Raw genomic sequence first — 17596 nt, 5'->3', positions numbered from 1 at the left:
GATGGTATTTAATCGCATCATTAAATAATAATTTACTTGTGTTATATCAAACTTCTGCATTTTGTTCATGTATATAGATATGATATGTATAATATTTTACCTGTGTAATATATCAAACTTCTGTATTTTGTTCATGTATATGAATATAATATGTATAATATTTTACCTGTGTAATATATCAAACTTCTGTATTTTGTTAATGTACATATGAATATAACATGTATAATATTTTACCTGTGTAATATCAAACTTCTGTATTTTGTTCATGTACAGCGGGAGCGACATGTTCGTGATATATCTGCCCCAGCCCTGTAGCAAGTTCAGGAGAAGGATCGCCCACATTGCAGAAGATGTAAATATCGCTTTCCAGGGAGTTGGGTATTTCTTAAATGTAAAAAAAAAATTGAAACATGGCGAATACTGACAGGGCAACGAAATCATACACAATAGTGAGAAAAGAGGTTAATAAATCATATCATTTTATTTACTTATTTCAATAAATACTTCATATGCGCGTTTTGCATTTGACGGACAAAAAAAAACAAAAAAAAAAAACAAGACTTACCTATGTAAAACAACAAGAGCACACGATCAAGTTCAGAGTAAGATTCTATGAAGCTATGATGTGAAATATCCATCCAATCTACAGACTACAATTTAGGTCATTTTATATCAATTTTCTAATTGAAAGTACACCAAGGTAAGTAGTTTGAATGTGAGCAAAATTAGCAAGTAAATATCGGAAGGATTTTTATAGATGTAGCAGAAAGCTCCGATTATGATTACATCTTATTATTGATTAAACTAACTTTTGTTGTTTCAGGTTTGTTAGTATTCATTTTTTTCAGAAACTGTCGAGGAATGTTTTTAATTTTGTATTTTGAAATTACCTTGCTTTCTTTTCAGACGCTGTACTTTCAATGTAAATTTCCTCGGCTGCTGTTATCCTCGGATGATCGGAAGGGGTCTCATAAATCAAAAAGTGCCAGAATATAAACCACAAAACTGATACGCCACCTTATAACAAATAGGTTGTGTAATAAATACATCGTCACTTGTCATGTTACTCATGTTAAAGTTCACTGAATGTTAAGGAAATACAATATATTAGACAAAGAAAAGACAATGTGTTTCTTTATAATTTGAGTTATTGGTAATTTGTATCTCGATATCGATGTCATTTGTAAAATAATAATTATTTTTACTTGGCGTTTAAAAAAAATCAAATGACGGAAATATTTTGTTCCATTTTTTTTTAATCAGAGGGAATACTCAACATTTTTATTTGATATACAATACATAATAATTAAGTAATACCAAAGACATAGAAAGCAGAGGGCCATCCTCCCAGGAAACTGCTGTCACATAGGATACCAGTTACCGGTAAAACAACCACACTGCCAATTGTAGCACCTGGAAAAGTGGGGTTGTTTCATTTTTAAGTCTCTGTTCATCCACCATGAGTCACCCGTATAACCAAAAACAACAAACAATACAAACATTGTTTAATGGACATGGCTATATACTATCTTGCGATTGGTTAATTACCTCATGAATTAGTAAATATGTTACTTATACTATAAAAATAAGGACATAAACCTAAAAAGTACACTGACGCTAACCAGAGCTTGAGATAATCGGTAGAAAACTGCGTTCCATCTCAGGGGTCCATTTGCCTTGCATTGCAAATATAGCCGGAAATGTCATTCCCTAAAATCAAATAACATTTTAGTTTTCGTCAAATCCCAAACAATCTGTGGATTGCGTATTTCTATATGTGCGGATACATAATCATCAGTTTTCTATAATATCACCAAAAAACATCAATGATATATCGAGGGTACTGAGCTTAGATATGTTCCTAAGACCGATCTTTCAGACAATAGGTATAGGCAATAGTAATGTTCTATTTTTTAGATTAGTGTTCTTGACAGGAGTTCTTTAAATAGCAACACGATCACAAACAGCGCTCCCGAAAACGTTCTTTGATCTCATTTAAGTAATAATAGAGTTAAAACTTGACGATTACTCGAATCGTAAAATTACCCATATTAAATATAGATATATGTCTACAAGTCAAAGAAGTGTCATATGAGTTTCAATCCTGTTTTGCAGAACCATGCGATGAAATGGAACGTAATTATACCTACTTCAGCTAAGCCTTCAATCACCCGAAGAGCAATCAGAGCCCAAGTCCCGACCCCGGCAACCACTGGCGTAACTAGGGAAAGAATGGCAGTTACCAGGACACCGTAGCCGAATATATGCTTTCCTCCAATTTTTGTGGCCAGGAACCCTCCCAGTATCTGTGTGGCGACGTAGCCGTACGAAAACGAACTAAGTATCAGCCCTTGTGTACTTTCATCCCAATCGAACGCGGCAGCCTGGATATCATCAAATAAAGTACGGAAGAATTATAATCGGAAAATAAATGTGTAGACTTGTCAGTAAAATTATAGTATTAAAACCGACACCTGGACTTCTCGTTCGATAATTTCCGTGTTTCAAATGTTTTGTTTGTTAAATAATTATACAATAACTGCGAGGATGAATGCCAACTGGAGAGCTGTACAGTTCTTGCTAACTGAGAGCAGTTCAATGTTTAACTATATATTGCACAATGGTCTTTTAAGAATATATAAAGATGATTTGCTCGTATATTGAATAAACATATGTCATCAACAATAGTCATTTCCATGGTCATCCGTCTTATCTGTATATGATGAACGCTTATATCCGACCGAGGAAGACCCTGAGGTTTTCCCCACAGTCTATTAAAAGAAACAAACTCCTGCTTAGCGTTCAGTATGGCGCCTACCAATCGTCAGTAAAATGTGACCAGGTGGGATGTCATTGGTCTGTGTCTCTGGTAGCATGTTTATGTGAAATAGCACTATAAATGGGAGTTTCACTATAACAAGGAGCTTCAACACAGATATTCCACATGCTCCTAAAAACGCATTACACAAACAACAGGAGGCAGTTTCTACGTGACCTTGGCTGTTAGAATGACGTACTTCACACATACAACAGGAGGCAGTTTCTACAGGAGGCAGTTTCTACGTGACCTTGGCTGTTAGAATGACGTACTTCACACATACAACAGGAGGCAGTTACTACATGACCTTGGCTGTTAGAATGACGTACTTCACACATACAACAGGAGGCAGTTACTACATGACCTTGGCTGTTAGAATGACGTACTTCACACATACAACAGGAGGCAGTTACTACATGACCTTGGCAGTTACTACGTGACCTTGGATGTGAAAAAGACGAACGTCCTAATCAACCAACTGGCCAATGATAGCACGATAATTGTGACGTCATGGCGATATTTATGTTATTTTTAGTCTTGCACTACCAAACGTCATCATAAATATAATCGGAATTTTAACACATCAAGGCAGAAATCACAAAAATTAGAAATGAAATGGTCAAATTTGGACTCGCCAATATCTTACTTTCAGTGTTTTTCATCGCACATCTTGTAAAAACCCCTGGGGACAAATAAAATTACTTCGTTATGTTCAGAGTTTGTTACACAAATACTACAGACATCCTATTGTGAATTTGCATATTGCAGAGTTATCTGCCCTTGTGGGTAGGTATTGATTGTGACGTCATGTGTTTGCGAGCGTAACGTCATATTTTTCGGAGAAAACGGCGTGAATAGCGCTCATAAAATAATGACGTAACAATCGATACCTACCCGCAGGGGAGCTAACTCTGTAATATGCAAAGACGGAATAGGAACCTTGACGGCCAATGGCTATTACTATGTTATAACCATGAACGGTTGTAAAAACGTGTTACACATTATACATGTTTTAGTGGAAGTCCAGTAGTATAGCCTTACCTCAGTAACTGTATTCCGTCTTTGCATCTTTTACGGAGTTAGTTCCCTTGCTGGTAGGTATCGATTGTTACTTTAATATTTTGTGACCTCAATTTACGTCGTTTTCTCAGAAAAAATTGACGTTACCCAAAAGGGCAGATAACTATGTACAAATTGTAATATGCAAATACAGAATATCTATTAACACTTTACCTGGTACGTTGTCGATGTCGTTTTATTTAAATTCGGTCCCGGACACACATCGTTTACTGTAGTGTTTAGGTCGGACTTGGGATCTGTATGATTCGCCATGGAAACTATGGCTACACTTATGTTAAATCGCATGGTGTAGAGATTGAAGTACCCAAGGAAGGACAGAATCGTAAACGTATGGCGCGTGCCATAGCCTGTAAACAAACACAAAAATAATGATAAACACCACAAATAAAATGTATTCCTTATATCAGATTACTATTTTAAAATAATTTCGACACCACGTCTGCTACGATCGAATTCTTTCCATGAGCTAATCTGCATAAGATTTACGGCGAGGTTGGCATAAGTTAACACGACTTCCATATTATCAAATGCCGATTAGAGCGACATTCACTGGCACTGTAAATGTACCACCGGATTTTTCATATAATCGAAATCTAGCAGTAGTGAATCAAATAAAATAGGAAATACTTTGGCATCATAGTTCGGTCAGTAGTTCAGCCTGACGAAATATGCACAGCCACTGGTACTCCAGGAGCGTGGAGTACCGGTACTGCCTACACGTATCCAGATCCTAACTATAGAACCCTCACACTGCATGACCGCTCTTTTTTCTCTCATACCTATAAGTGTAATACTGGCTGGTCTCGAGCAATACGCTCCTGTTGCCTTAGGTTAACATGGCTACCCATGCAAAACAGCCTCACGACGTCACATCGTCAGCAAAATTTCTATTTTCTAGGAACAGTTTTAACCTTTTTATTAAAAAAAACTATTCTGGGTTTACTTTGAAAGATACAATGGGATTTGTATTGAAAATGAATTGACTTGCAGATGAGGTTGATAATCATAGTAATAGAATGAGTAAAATGTCGTGGTATGAGAGAAAAATGCTCATGCATATATAGATATTAAGGATAGGGATATTCCAGCCTTGGAATCACAAAATGCTGTAAAAACCATCACAAGCCCAAGGTTTTAGAACATGTTGTGATTCTCGGGTAGAATATTTCTGTTTGTCATATTCACATATGAAAGATTCTTAATAATATAACTGATATTTTACCTCTATTCAGAAATCAATTAGTAAATTGATAAAATAGTAATGTCCATGAGGAAATATCACAAGCATAAATCAAATGCTTAACGAATATCGATGAAATATCGTCACTGTTTTCGTCCTATTGACATGTTAACGCTTAAAACTAGGTCAATATGATAGTTAGTGTGCACAAACCGTCACACTGTCCTACACACTTAGACAACACTATACATACTGATACGTACGTGACTGAAACTGAACTGTTATGATAAAAATATCAATGTCGTCTATAGAAGTGGGAAATTCAAACCGCAGAAAATTTGAAAGTTAAAAGTATGACTCAAAATATCATGCTGATAAAGAATACATTGTATGTTCTTTATTCTCAATCATTGAACATTATCCATCCTCGTTGTTAAAACACTGGACAAAATTAAGATAATATTAACAGCTAAATAAAGAAAGGTAAGGGAATTAATATTAAACTATAATTTACAGAGCAGTACAGTAGATGTCAATACATAAATCAATACCATTGTGTTGGTAAAGGTCCTTGGTACCATATGTTATCAGAGTCTATATCTAAATCACGTCAGATGTTTAAGGCTTTATAATTATAATGATCCGTCTTAGACTATCAATATTGTTATTGTTTAAAAATGTGTGTCAACCTTAGAACGCTTTATTAGCGCAGGTTGTTAAAAATTCATTTCAACCTCTCTAAAAGTCAATATTGGTATAATATTTACCTGTGTGTAGTGTATCTGTTCTGTTTCGTGTTCCCTTCTGTATTAAACTTTTTTTCTCGTCGTCGTTTCTTTTTATAGACGACATTGTGATATATATCACCCGATAGCAGGCAGTTAAACTTCCATAGAAAAATAGTGTGTAATTTTACTCACATCTTTGATATAAACTGGTGTTGTTGTTAAGTTATTATAGGACAATGTAAATACGATGTGTTATCTGACGTGTATAGCGATAACTTATCTAGCAGCGTCTGAACCACCAAACGTGAATCTAGACCAGTCACCAGTTTTACCTATCAATATTCCCTACCGCCATATAAGCAACAATATGTAGGTACATAATGTTTCCCGCCACAATATTACTACAGGGGATAACACATGACCGGCCACCAGTTTATAGAATAATATGACTGAAGGCAAGGCCTTATTTTTCAGTAACAATTATCTATGCAATGTTAAAAAGTTCAATTTATGGAAATAACGGAGCCGAATTTTCTGTTTATTTTTATTCACAATCTATCCTTGTCCCCAAACCTCCCATTTGAGAAGAAAACCCACACAACAGAAGGGATATTTTTTTATTTCCGTAACAGATATTCCGTTTGTGGTCAGATGATTATATTAGAAGGTGGTCTATCACTTGAACGCTTGCAAATAGAGAGCAACAGCAGTGATCTTCAGCCGCATGAAGATTACGTTCGTTAGATCATGAAAGCGTTTTAATCGCTTGATTATATAATGAGCTGACTTCAAAGCATCGCATAACAGCTGTACCATTGCTAATGTTAGTTTTGTCCTAATGACTGTGGCTGTCGATTGACCGTTAGATAAAAAATAAACATACCAAAAATATAATGATGTACAATTATATATCTTTATCAATAATGACAGCAATTGCGATCTTTAACAATAATCTAAACAAAATAATATTATTATAAATTACGTAAGCTATGATTGTTAAACGGATGTTGATTGTGGAAAGGTTTGAGGATTTGTAACCCAGTGTCATGCTTTTCGAAGAAAAAATTGTGTCATTCGTGATGTAAAGCAGTTTTAGCAGACTGTTGATTTTTAACAAAAAGGGCTTGATGATTCTTATAAACATTTGATGCAAATCTTCATTAACTTTCCTGTAATTATAAAGGGAATTCTCTGTTGGTTTCCATTTATGGAGAGTTTGTTTACATGGTACTATAAGGTGTAACAGTTTCCATCTAAATTATTTTAGCCTGTTGTCATTGAGATTATAATGAATAAATATGAGCGTGTTGCTGATATTTGTCTTTGTTATTGATAACATATGCATAAGGTTTCTGATGTCGTAAAGTTTGGTTTTGACACTTCTTGTGTTTTCTTCTGGTTGGTAAATGTTTTTAAAATCACAGTAGAATTATGTTATTTCTTTTATTTTACTAAAAATAATTTCTCTGAGTCCAAAAGTCTTTGCCATATATACTGAACATATTTTTTGGAATAATTTTCCAGTTAGCCTTACTCTCATCAATAAGCCGTTTTACCACAAAATTCTCAACACATTACTATGCGACTCAATGTCACACGTTTTCAGACGTCCTTGGCTTATTGGCTTTTTCCCATATGGAATCATATAGAAGTAACTGAATACTTTTTACTATTCCTTTTGGTTAATTATATGTTTGTTAGTTTGTATGAAATTATTGGAATGATTAGAGCTTAAATTATTTTTATTCTTCCACCTATGAATAGTTTCCTTTTCTTCCATTATTTCAGCCTTTCTTTTATCCTGTAAACCATTTTCCCCAATTTTTAATTCCTCACAAAGCTTTTTCATTATGACCAAAATATATGCCAAAGCACTTTATGGGTTCACTTGAAAATTAGTCTTCTCATACATCTTCTCTCTATTTTTCCAAGTACATGTACCTAACCATTGACATTCAGTGGTTTTTTTTTCATTTTGCATTAGTCCTGAATATTTTCCATATTCCGATATGGAAATTTAGGGCCAGTTTTGTCTCGAAATTTGATTTTAGAAATATTGTTTTGTGGTCTGCGAACTGGGATATGAGCTTTCACATTCTTTTTAAATTTTATCGGCATTCCTTTAATCTTTTTTTTTATCTTAATCTAGCTGCCATTATTTCTACCGCTATCACAAAGATCAGAGTAGACAATGGGCAACCTTGACGTATACCTCGGCTAATTTCAAATCCATTTGATAACAACCCATTATTTTAAATCAAATCGGATATGATTTTAAAGAGTTATAACCCATCTAATTGTTAAAACCGATTTTTTTTAGCATAAATAAACATTTGGGTAGGCACAGTATGTCTAGACTGTTTGGGCTGGTCTGTTCTACTCTCCATACTGGAGTATGACTCATGTTCAGTATCGTCTCGTCTCTGCTGTTTTACGTCGTCAACGTCGTCGTCGTCGCTAAGTTCCTGTGTGTCATCATCTTCAATGTCTACCGCTGCTTTTTTCCCGATCTTCTGGGTCTGATAGAATAGGTTTTGGGCAGTCAGAAATCTTATACCCAGATACTCCACAAACTCTACAGAGCCAACCAATAGGGCATTGACGAAAAGTATGTTCCTCGCGTAGGCAGTTAGTGCAGTTTTGCATTTTGTTTTTATCTGTGTATGTCTCTTTTATACATGTAAGTGACGATAGCACGGTATTCACCAACTGTGATTGATTTGGGTATGTGTTCTGGCTTTTTGTCAACGATCACAAGACGATCCCCGTCTGGCAGTTGGTGATGAGACCGTCCACTCTAAGCCTTTATCTGTATAGATTCATCATATTATATCCTCTAATCGTAAGATCCCTATGGATCTGAACATCGTCGGCAGGAAGGGGGTCATTTTGTACTCTAACTGTGTCGCTCGTAAAACTAGTTCGTGGGTTAGGACTTTTCAGTGATATGTGCCGCTTTCTCAAGTCTATGCCAGTTACAAGCAGAGTTGACATGTCTTCGTGATTGTCGACGTATATCCGCCATATCCCTCACTGTGTCCTTTGTGTGCCCTTGGGACATTTGGGGTTCTATAATGCTGGTAATTGATTTATAAATACCTATGGAGAGACACTAGTGTTACTTGAGTTTTGGCTGTTGTTTCCCTTTCTATGAGAAATACAGGTTTTACTGCCCTAAAACCAGCCGTAACTTAGGCTAATGTCTCTGACGTCTCCATCCAAATGTCGACATTAAGGTCGTCGCGTCTATTATCAGCCATGATATATGTTGACTTTGTCGTATTCCTATCAAAAATAATGTTTGAACTTTGATGTCAAGAACCAATATTTTTTTCGATTAAGGTGAAATGACGTCGGATCAAGAAGTGGAACCTCCTTATCGTAGTTATTTAACTCTACGGAGAGATGATTGTGTTATAGAAGATATGACTTGCTGTTGCTTCTTCAGGTCACAACAATTTCACTTGTCATTTAAATGCATGTTTCTAGCATCGGCATGGTTTTTGTGGTTTCTAACTTTGCATCTTCTTAGCGGCGAGTGGCAATTCTTACTGTTGCCTCTTCAGGTTAGCAATATCAGATATATGGATGCAAAAATGTTGATGAAAATGATGCAATGTTTAATGAGATGCTAAACGATGACTCAATTTTGCATCCAGAAATGATTAATTTAATCATGAATGCAGTCGTTGATGAATTTATGAATATTTGATGAAAAAGTGATTGAAATAAATGAGGAATTCCATGATCAATATGATGTAACTTAGGACTGATGAAGACATTACAAAGGTTATAAGATACTAAATGATGGCCGAATTTGAATTCCAGAAATGATGAAGATGAATTAAAATAATGAATGCAATGATTACTTCTAATGATGATTAGCATTCCATACTATGGAAATCATTTTAATAGTTTTCTTCTTGTCAAAATACCAAAAACCTAAAACAAATCTAATACAACTATCTCATGCATAATATATATATAATTTGTTATACCCCTATAAAATAGTTTCTATATGAACTCTATTGACAAAAATGCCAATAAATGAACTGTTCCGTCGAGCGGTTCAACGAACTGTTAAAATCGATTGTTAAAATGTTGGACCTGAGTGACGTCATACCTGCAATTTCGTGACGTCAATGCATTCTTGATTTGTTTTGGAGTCAATGGGTATAACAAAACAGTTGTCGACTGGGTTTTCTGCCAATAAATGATTTGTTGGACCCCCACATAAACTGTTGCCCTCGGCCTCCGGCCTAGGGCAACAGTTTGTCTTCGGGTCCATCAAATCATATGTTGTCCTCACTCAACCCAAGTCAACAACTGTATAATATTATAATGTAACCTGACATAACCGGTCCTTGTCTAATCTGCATCCCTCTTTATTTGGGCTTAAAGTTATATGTGCCGTATTTTTCATACTCACGAATCAAGACGAGCTTTAAATATGTTATTCAACACCAGAAGTTACCAACATTTTGAGAATTACAATACTTTCGATTCAGAGGTTTTAATTTACATGTACAAATAAGGGCTGAAAATGATTTTTGGCAGTACTGCCAAAAATCATTATATTAACATCTTCAGTGTAGTGAAATGAGTACATACGGTCAGACCATGAAGCCATATTGTTGTCTACAATTTCATTTCACATTTGTACAGTATTCTTAATAATTGAAAAGTGATTTCAGAAGGTATGTTTTCATCAAAACATGTATAAGGCTTAAAAACAAGAATTTCACAGTGCATAACCTGTGTGTTCTAACTAATGTTTATAAGACATCATATATGTTTGTCTGTCCATTTGAATGATTTTCACAGCTTTATTCATTAAAACTTATGGTTTTAAATAGATAATTGAAGAAAAAATAACATGTCAAAATTTTCGGCCAGTTACGGCACATATAACTTTAAATGTAGGGCATTTTCTTCTTGGTGCTTTGTTATTAAAACCTTTATAATCAAGAAACCTGCCAATATCGGCCAAATAGTCTGGTCTCGCTGACATCAGGTTTACACACATTTTAAAAGACCAAAACGTTCCTACCAATATCCCAAGAGTCTAATCATATTGGGGGTATACAAAAAATACACAAGACACGATACTTATCAAATTGGACTATGCTAACAACACATAACATACGAGAATTCTATCAACATAGATCCTTCTAGAATTATTGAAACTTTATTTTGTTTCACTGTTCTGTCACTTTTATACCCGTTGAAGGTTTAGTTTCAGTGTAACGCTAGTTTTTTCTGTTCAGAGGTTTGACAGCCGCCGAGTCTTTATCTTAAGCTTTCTAAGCTCATGTCCAGTGTATAGCATTTCTGAAAAATAATAGAGAATGAATTAATATGATTAATACAGTACGTGATGGTGAAGGGTAGCCCAATGGATATCACACAGCAATGCACGTCAAATTAGTTTTTGTTACATGATTATAACCATGTCTTCTTTGTTTTCATACTAAATCTGGCTTTCTGATTGGCCAATTATTTTTGTTGACGTTGCGTATTGATTTTGAAAAGAATATCTTGAACAACCGACGAAAACTTAGATTAAAAGGTAGTTTATCGAATAGTTTAAAAATAATTATAAGCACCAATCTGATAAGAGGGTCCGACAGTATCCCAGTAGGGGCCACGTTCTGGTGATCTTTGGAAATGGGCAAAAATATTTCTGCTGCCAGAATCTTGACTGTGGACGAAGTATGAAAAAGCCCAAAGAGCAAAACAAAGCTAAGTATATATATACCCTGAGACGAAATAATGTTTTCAATTGATATAGTAAGGCGTAGAAAATGAATGATCCTATATTGAACGGAGTGGTCAGAGTGAGGTCATAAAACAATGACGTGACGTGAAGACTCGATGTTGCTTGGACAAAATGGCTACCTCCATGGTTATAAAATTGAGGTTAAAAATCTACAAATCTGGATTGTGTTAGTTGAGTTGTTTGTAATTAATTAACTGTAAAAAATAAGCGTGTACAAAATAAAAAAAAATCCATTAATGAACAATCCTTTCAAGTGTGCAGCGATAATTATGTTGATTTTTATTTGAATATCTACTGCTTCTACTGAATAACATGTCAATGACCTGTTGGCAATTAAAGTAAATTGTCCTTCTGAGTTATAGCCAATGGACACGAACGGAGTAAACAACCATTCCCGCCGTGTACCCAGGTCTCGGTCGTGGATATCCACTGTTCTAGATATATCAACTAAAGCCGTGTACCCAGGGTCGTGGATATCATGTGTTCTTGACATATTAACTAAAGCCTTGTACCCCGGTCCCGGTCGTAGATATCTACTGCTCTAGATTTATCAACTTAACCACAGAAGTATGTTCCTTCAACTAAATGCCATAAATCGTAATGAACACTATGCACAAATCACACCGACGACCCTCTCCTGTCACGCAATTTACAAGCCACAACAACGACCCTTTCCTTTAACACCATGTAAATACACGACACAATATACTTACACAGAGTAACAGAGGACCAGGTTTTTATCCTCACAGTCCATCAGAGTCCACTGGAGAGGTGAGCCTCCCTCGACCACCCTCTCCATCCCTACACACTGTCCATTGGCAATGCTTGAAGGGAACGACTGGAATTTGTGGAAGTCAGTCGACAACAATTTGGTTCCAGACGAACTCCAGACTAAAGCGGCCATATCGTCCGAGTATTCCAGACCAAACCAGAACTTGATAGGGTAACATATGTCTCTTAAACTACCTGTAATTTACAAATAAGGATAATCTGAAATCAATATTCATAATACACTATTACGATCGTCTCGTGCTGGTTCAGTTTAATCGTGAGATGGCATCTAATCAACCATTGGCTGTTGAATTGAATGTTTTTGCTTTTCCATTTATAATGCATTTATTGTTTCTTACATATAATTGATTTATGAGACAATATTGATCAATATTTTCTATGTATTGGTCGATATTAAGGTATAATAAGGAATATTTATACACATAAAACTATTCCATAAATATTTTCATGAGAATGTTATATTCAGAAAATATCAAGGTATAATATATACATAATGATAAAAAAGTAATTACACGTAATAACTTCGACAATGCATGAAAACCTTATTCAAAAGTGCATACCTTTACCGAACCGGCTTTCATTTTTTTAATGAAACTGTGAAACTGGTTTATTTGTTTAGCAGAGCTTCAAAAGTGAATAGCTTACAGATAATGCTACACTTCATGAAAAATTTGAATATAGTAATGCGATGTTAATTTTCATAACGCGGGTCGTTTTATGTTTCCCGGTGTCGTTCTAATTACGCCTCAGTAGTTGACTATCATTACGCTCACTTAGCAGTAGAATACTAGACACATTAACCACTCTACCATAGTCCCTAAATGCACAGAAAGTTTGGGGAATATTGTATCCGAGTCACAATAACGTGAAAATATCTTACCACATAAGAAATATACAACTCTTCTTACAAAGTCATCAAAGTCTGGGTTGTTGATTTCTAGTAGAGATCCTCCGTGGTCACACACATCCTGTCACATTAAACAGTTATATTATCAAACACATCTTGAAACATCAAACAGTTATATTGTCACACAAATCCTGTCACATTAAACAGTTATATTATCAAACACATCATGAAACATTAAACAGTTATATTATCAAACACATCTTGAAACATTAAAGATTTATATTGTCAAACACATTCTACAACATTAAAAGTTTACATTGTCACAAAAATCCTTATTTAAATAAAAATACATTTCTACTAGATTTCTATAATGCAAAGTTACTGGAAAATTTCAGATTTTCTTTCAGAAAGAGTTATTTACGATAGTAATTTTTCACTGTCATTTCGATATCATACCGATTTTTTTCGTAAGACACCAACAAGAAAACATATTATATTGTGGAAGGTAAGCAACGACGCTCACATAATATTGTATATCGTAAATTAATTGATGAATTAACATTATCGCAGCAACAACGTATGCGTACTAGAGATGGAAAACCGACAGGAACTATGTTTTTTCTTATTGTGAACGAGAAAATTAAAAAAAATCTTACATACAGACCTTTGCTTGATTTCGTGTAGTGTTGCTGAAGACTAGCCAGACACACGTGTCGCCTTCTCGTCCGGACGTAGGTGGACACCGGACCGTACTTAACCCTGGGATATAAATAGAGAATACATGGTCAGTGTCGTAACATATAACCTGTATTTTGACGAAAGTTAAGATAGACACCATGCCTCCACGGAGCAACTTTTGTTTTCCTGTCCCGAGTAAAAAAACAGCACATATTTTAAGATAATGGTCATGTATTCTTTTTATGAACAAAAATGTTCGACTTTTAAACAATTGATCAACCAATAGGAGGTCGATGGAATCGGAGCACGAGGCAAAATACAGCCTTTTTCCGTCAGTGCCGAACACAGCAAAAATGTTCGAGGTTGGTGTATTTCGACTATGCGAATTCTGGTTGCAGGATAAAGGATTGCATTGTGTTATGGTCAGTAAATATTAAAAAGCTGACAATGCAAGTCAAAAATTATTAAAATGATTTTTTTTTAAAAATAAGTATACTCGTTGTTCAAGAATCGTTTATGAGACATTCCCCGGTTGAGGACAGCCATTTTTGTTTTACATTCCGACGACTCACCGACCCCTATATAAAGCGCGTGAATCGAAACACGTGCGCTCATTCGTGTACCCATACACCTAGTAGTCCACAGTATATGTCACCTACAAATAGGTAAACAAAACCCTCATCTGTAAAACTATATGGGACTTTTTTAAGCAAGAAAACATGTCAACCCCTCTAAGCTGTCGTTTAGATGTTTCTCAAAATAAAATTCCAACGCAAGTAAATAGAAATCCAAACAATAATCCGTCCACATATCTCCACGTATATCATCGTACTCGATGCACTCAACTTGACCATGTACACGTGACTACGTACCTGACCCGAACGAGCGACAACTATCAAGGACACACACGTGTCGATGTACATGTACGTGTAAAACTTGGTGTATATTGAAGTGTTTTATTAGTTCGTATTGGACATATGTTGGGATATAGCTGACAACACATTCATCTATTACATCAATGAAATATTTTCAGGTGAGTGCAGTGTTTATTTTCAATTTGACATTGTTATTTGCAATATCGGGGCATGTGTATCTGAGACAAGACATGTTTAGAATGACACACGTGTGTCAAGTGTCCCGTGCTTTATATAGGGGGTTGGCCAGTGAAGGTTACTAAGCAGAGCAAAAGAAAAATGGCTGTCACTTCCTTAGATACCACACTGTCATAACTAGGGGATGTCTCAGAAACAATTTTTAAAAAATATTTCGCTAATATATTTTCCTTTAAATTTCAAATGCATGTTTTTAACTTGCATTGTCAGCTTTAATTAAGCGATCTGTTACGGCTACCATTGAAGTTTTACCCCACTAACCAGGAACAAAAACCGTTTTTTGTAAAGGCTTGGTAGAAACGTGACTTTTAGCCGCTGAAGCTAGGTGGGTAGAAGTTTTGTTTCGGGGAGCTCTCCACCCTATAAGCGTATAGTAGTACAATGCAGAGTAGAATTTTGACCTATTTTTTATCTAGACCCATGAAACGTCTTAAAATGACAGATCCCTGTGCAATAAAGCAATACAACGTCTTAAAATGACAGATCCCTGTGCAATAAAGCAATACAGAATAAAAGGACACTCCTCTACATTAACAAGACTATAATGACCGTGATAAAAGGCATTAGTGACGCTTCATTTATAAATTATGATCTTGTGCTTCATTAAAATTGTACGGCTGTCTATTTCTACCATCATCCGGGTTCACTTAATCATGCACATACGCAGAAGGTCAGCCGTAACCTTTACGAACTCAAGATATCAGCATATTTCACACAAAAAACATATGCTGAAACATTCGATTTAAGGTTAACTTCATAATTATGTATTCAATTTAAGATCTGCTTCGTGTGAATTCAATAAAAGGTCAGCCTTGTATGAATTTGCTATAAGGTCAGCTTCATATGAATTCAATTTAAGACAGCTTCATTCGAATTCAATATTAGTTCAGAGTCATGTGAACTCAATTTTAGGTCACCATTATGTGGGTTAATCGGTTTCATGTGAATTAAGGTCAGCGTAATGTAAATTTAATTTTCTGTCAGTTTCATGTGGATTTTAATTTTCTGTCAGTTTCATGTGGATTTTAATTTTCTGTCAGTTTCATGTGGATTTTAATTTTCTGTCAGTTTCATGTGGATTTTAATTTTCTGTCAGTTTCATGTGAATTCAAGTTAAGGTCAGTTTCGTGTGAATTCAAGTTAAGGTCAGTTTCGTGTGAATTCAAGTTAAGGTCAGCCTCATGTGAATTAAAATTAGGTCAGCTTCATTGGAATTTAATTTTCTGTCAGTTTCATGTGAATACAATTTAAAGTCAGCTCTGTGTGAATTCAATTTAAGTTTAGCTTCATGTGAATTCAAATGGAATTTCGTTAATTGTCTTTTAACTGTGGGAGAATATATTCGTTGGTGGTCAGACATTATCTCACACGAGAGTTGAGATATTTCTATCTACATGACAGACCCATCTAAGATTACTGTAAACCAACTTTCTTTCGCGGCATCTTAATTTCGCGATTCCCATTTGAAACATTTTCGCGGCTATTCAGTTTCGCGAATTAATAATTCAATTGAATTTAATGGTCAAGACTTTCGTGAATTTACCTTGATCATGAACCTCGCGAAAATAAATCACACACGAAAGAAAGGTGGTTTACAGAACCTTTGTCTTACTCCCCAGATAGAAGCAGACACGTATATCCCCGTTTGATACTTTAGTGTCAGTGGCTGCTAGATTTAGGGTTAAGCTTCACTTCCTAGCAGTATGTTGTTTTTATTAAAAGCTTGTTAAAGAAATCGTTACCAAATATCTAGATCGCGACTAAGCCCAACTATCTAATTATGATATTGAGTATTTCAAAAAAAATTTTTGCTTGAGCTTTTCAAGACGCAAAAATTGTAATATAGATTTAAAAAAAATCATTCGTTATGCATTTTGAAACACGAATGATGTTACATCTGTACATTATTAAAAAAATAACTATCAAAAGATAAAAGTATGTAGATCAGCTAAGACATGAAACTCAAATGACCAAATAGAATAAAAAATGGATTTTCAATCCATGTGAAGTGAAAGACAATTGTGTTCAGAAGCCTGTCTCATATTATAACTATTAAATAAGTCAAACTCACATAGTTAAAAAAATAATTTCGGAAAGAAATATATTTGAGTAAACTTACCATGCTGGACACATGTGTACCCATTCTCCCTCGAAAGACACCTTTCATTCATCCCGCAGTCGTGATTCCAACATGAACCAGTAACAGCCTGCAATATTGATGCCAGAGAATGCTACTCAGAATCTGATATTATAAAGTCGGTAACACTCTCCTGGATACACTTTTTGATATGTTTTCATTTTCTATCATTTGATTATCATTTTCGGCCTTATCTTTCATTTTAAAACACCTAGCACTTTCAGAAAATAATACCAGAATTTTTTTTTATAAAGCACATATTGACTTGGCGGTTCACGAAGTCACTTCGTATCGAACGATAATTCATAAAGTGGAGGCAAAACCAGGGATATGGATCTACTTCATAATAAACAGAACTTCGTACCATACAGGTTCGTCTTAAGAAATTTCAATAGTGCATTATCGTAAGTATCTTGATCTAAATTTTTTGTCGATAAATAGGCTC

General features: G+C 35.1%; 2 protein-coding genes across 2 annotated transcripts; both read right to left on the bottom strand.

The window, feature by feature from the left end:
* Positions 1 to 244: 244 nt before the first annotated feature.
* On the bottom strand, positions 245 to 8800 carry LOC138308739 (sialin-like). Its single transcript, XM_069249764.1, has 9 exons — positions 8702 to 8800; positions 8187 to 8325; positions 4052 to 4245; positions 2151 to 2384; positions 1623 to 1710; positions 1318 to 1413; positions 891 to 1017; positions 566 to 618; positions 245 to 384 (listed from the first exon to the last, which is right to left on the bottom strand). Exons 1-9 carry the CDS (start codon positions 8798 to 8800, stop codon positions 245 to 247), a joined length of 1170 nt encoding a protein of 389 aa, XP_069105865.1.
* Positions 8801 to 9971: 1171 nt separating this feature from the next.
* On the bottom strand, positions 9972 to 17279 carry LOC138309489 (uncharacterized). Its single transcript, XM_069250698.1, has 5 exons — positions 17134 to 17279; positions 13889 to 13983; positions 13258 to 13345; positions 12299 to 12551; positions 9972 to 11137 (listed from the first exon to the last, which is right to left on the bottom strand). Exons 1-5 carry the CDS (start codon positions 17183 to 17185, stop codon positions 11116 to 11118), a joined length of 510 nt encoding a protein of 169 aa, XP_069106799.1. The 5' UTR covers positions 17186 to 17279; the 3' UTR covers positions 9972 to 11115.
* Positions 17280 to 17596: the final 317 nt, after the last annotated feature.

This window comes from Argopecten irradians, chromosome 15 (assembly GCF_041381155.1).
Source record: "Argopecten irradians isolate NY chromosome 15, Ai_NY, whole genome shotgun sequence".
Lineage (NCBI taxonomy): Eukaryota > Metazoa > Mollusca > Bivalvia > Pectinida > Pectinidae > Argopecten > Argopecten irradians.
Note: the sequence above shows the minus strand (reverse complement) of the source record. Positions and strands in the feature narration are given on the sequence as shown.

Bases quoted from the DNA above. Each gene is read 5' to 3' on its own strand.
- LOC138309489 (XM_069250698.1), bottom strand. From the start codon at position 17,185: ATGAATGAAAGGTGTCTTTCGAGGGAGAATGGGTACACATGTGTCCAG. The intron at 13,984-17,133 runs GTAAGTTTACTC...TTTATATCCCAG, and splicing joins GTACACATGTGTCCAGCATG to GGTTAAGTACGGTCCGGTGT. The intron at 12,552-13,257 runs GTAAGATATTTT...TGTAAATTACAG, and splicing joins AGTTGTATATTTCTTATGTG to GTAGTTTAAGAGACATATGT.
- LOC138308739 (XM_069249764.1), bottom strand. From the start codon at position 8,800: ATGTCAACTCTGCTTGTAACTGGCATAGACTTGAGAAAGCGGCACATA. The intron at 1,711-2,150 runs GTAGGTATAATT...ATTTGATTTTAG, and splicing joins TGATTGAAGGCTTAGCTGAA to GGAATGACATTTCCGGCTAT. The intron at 1,414-1,622 runs GTTAGCGTCAGT...CCACTTTTCCAG, and splicing joins ACCGATTATCTCAAGCTCTG to GTGCTACAATTGGCAGTGTG.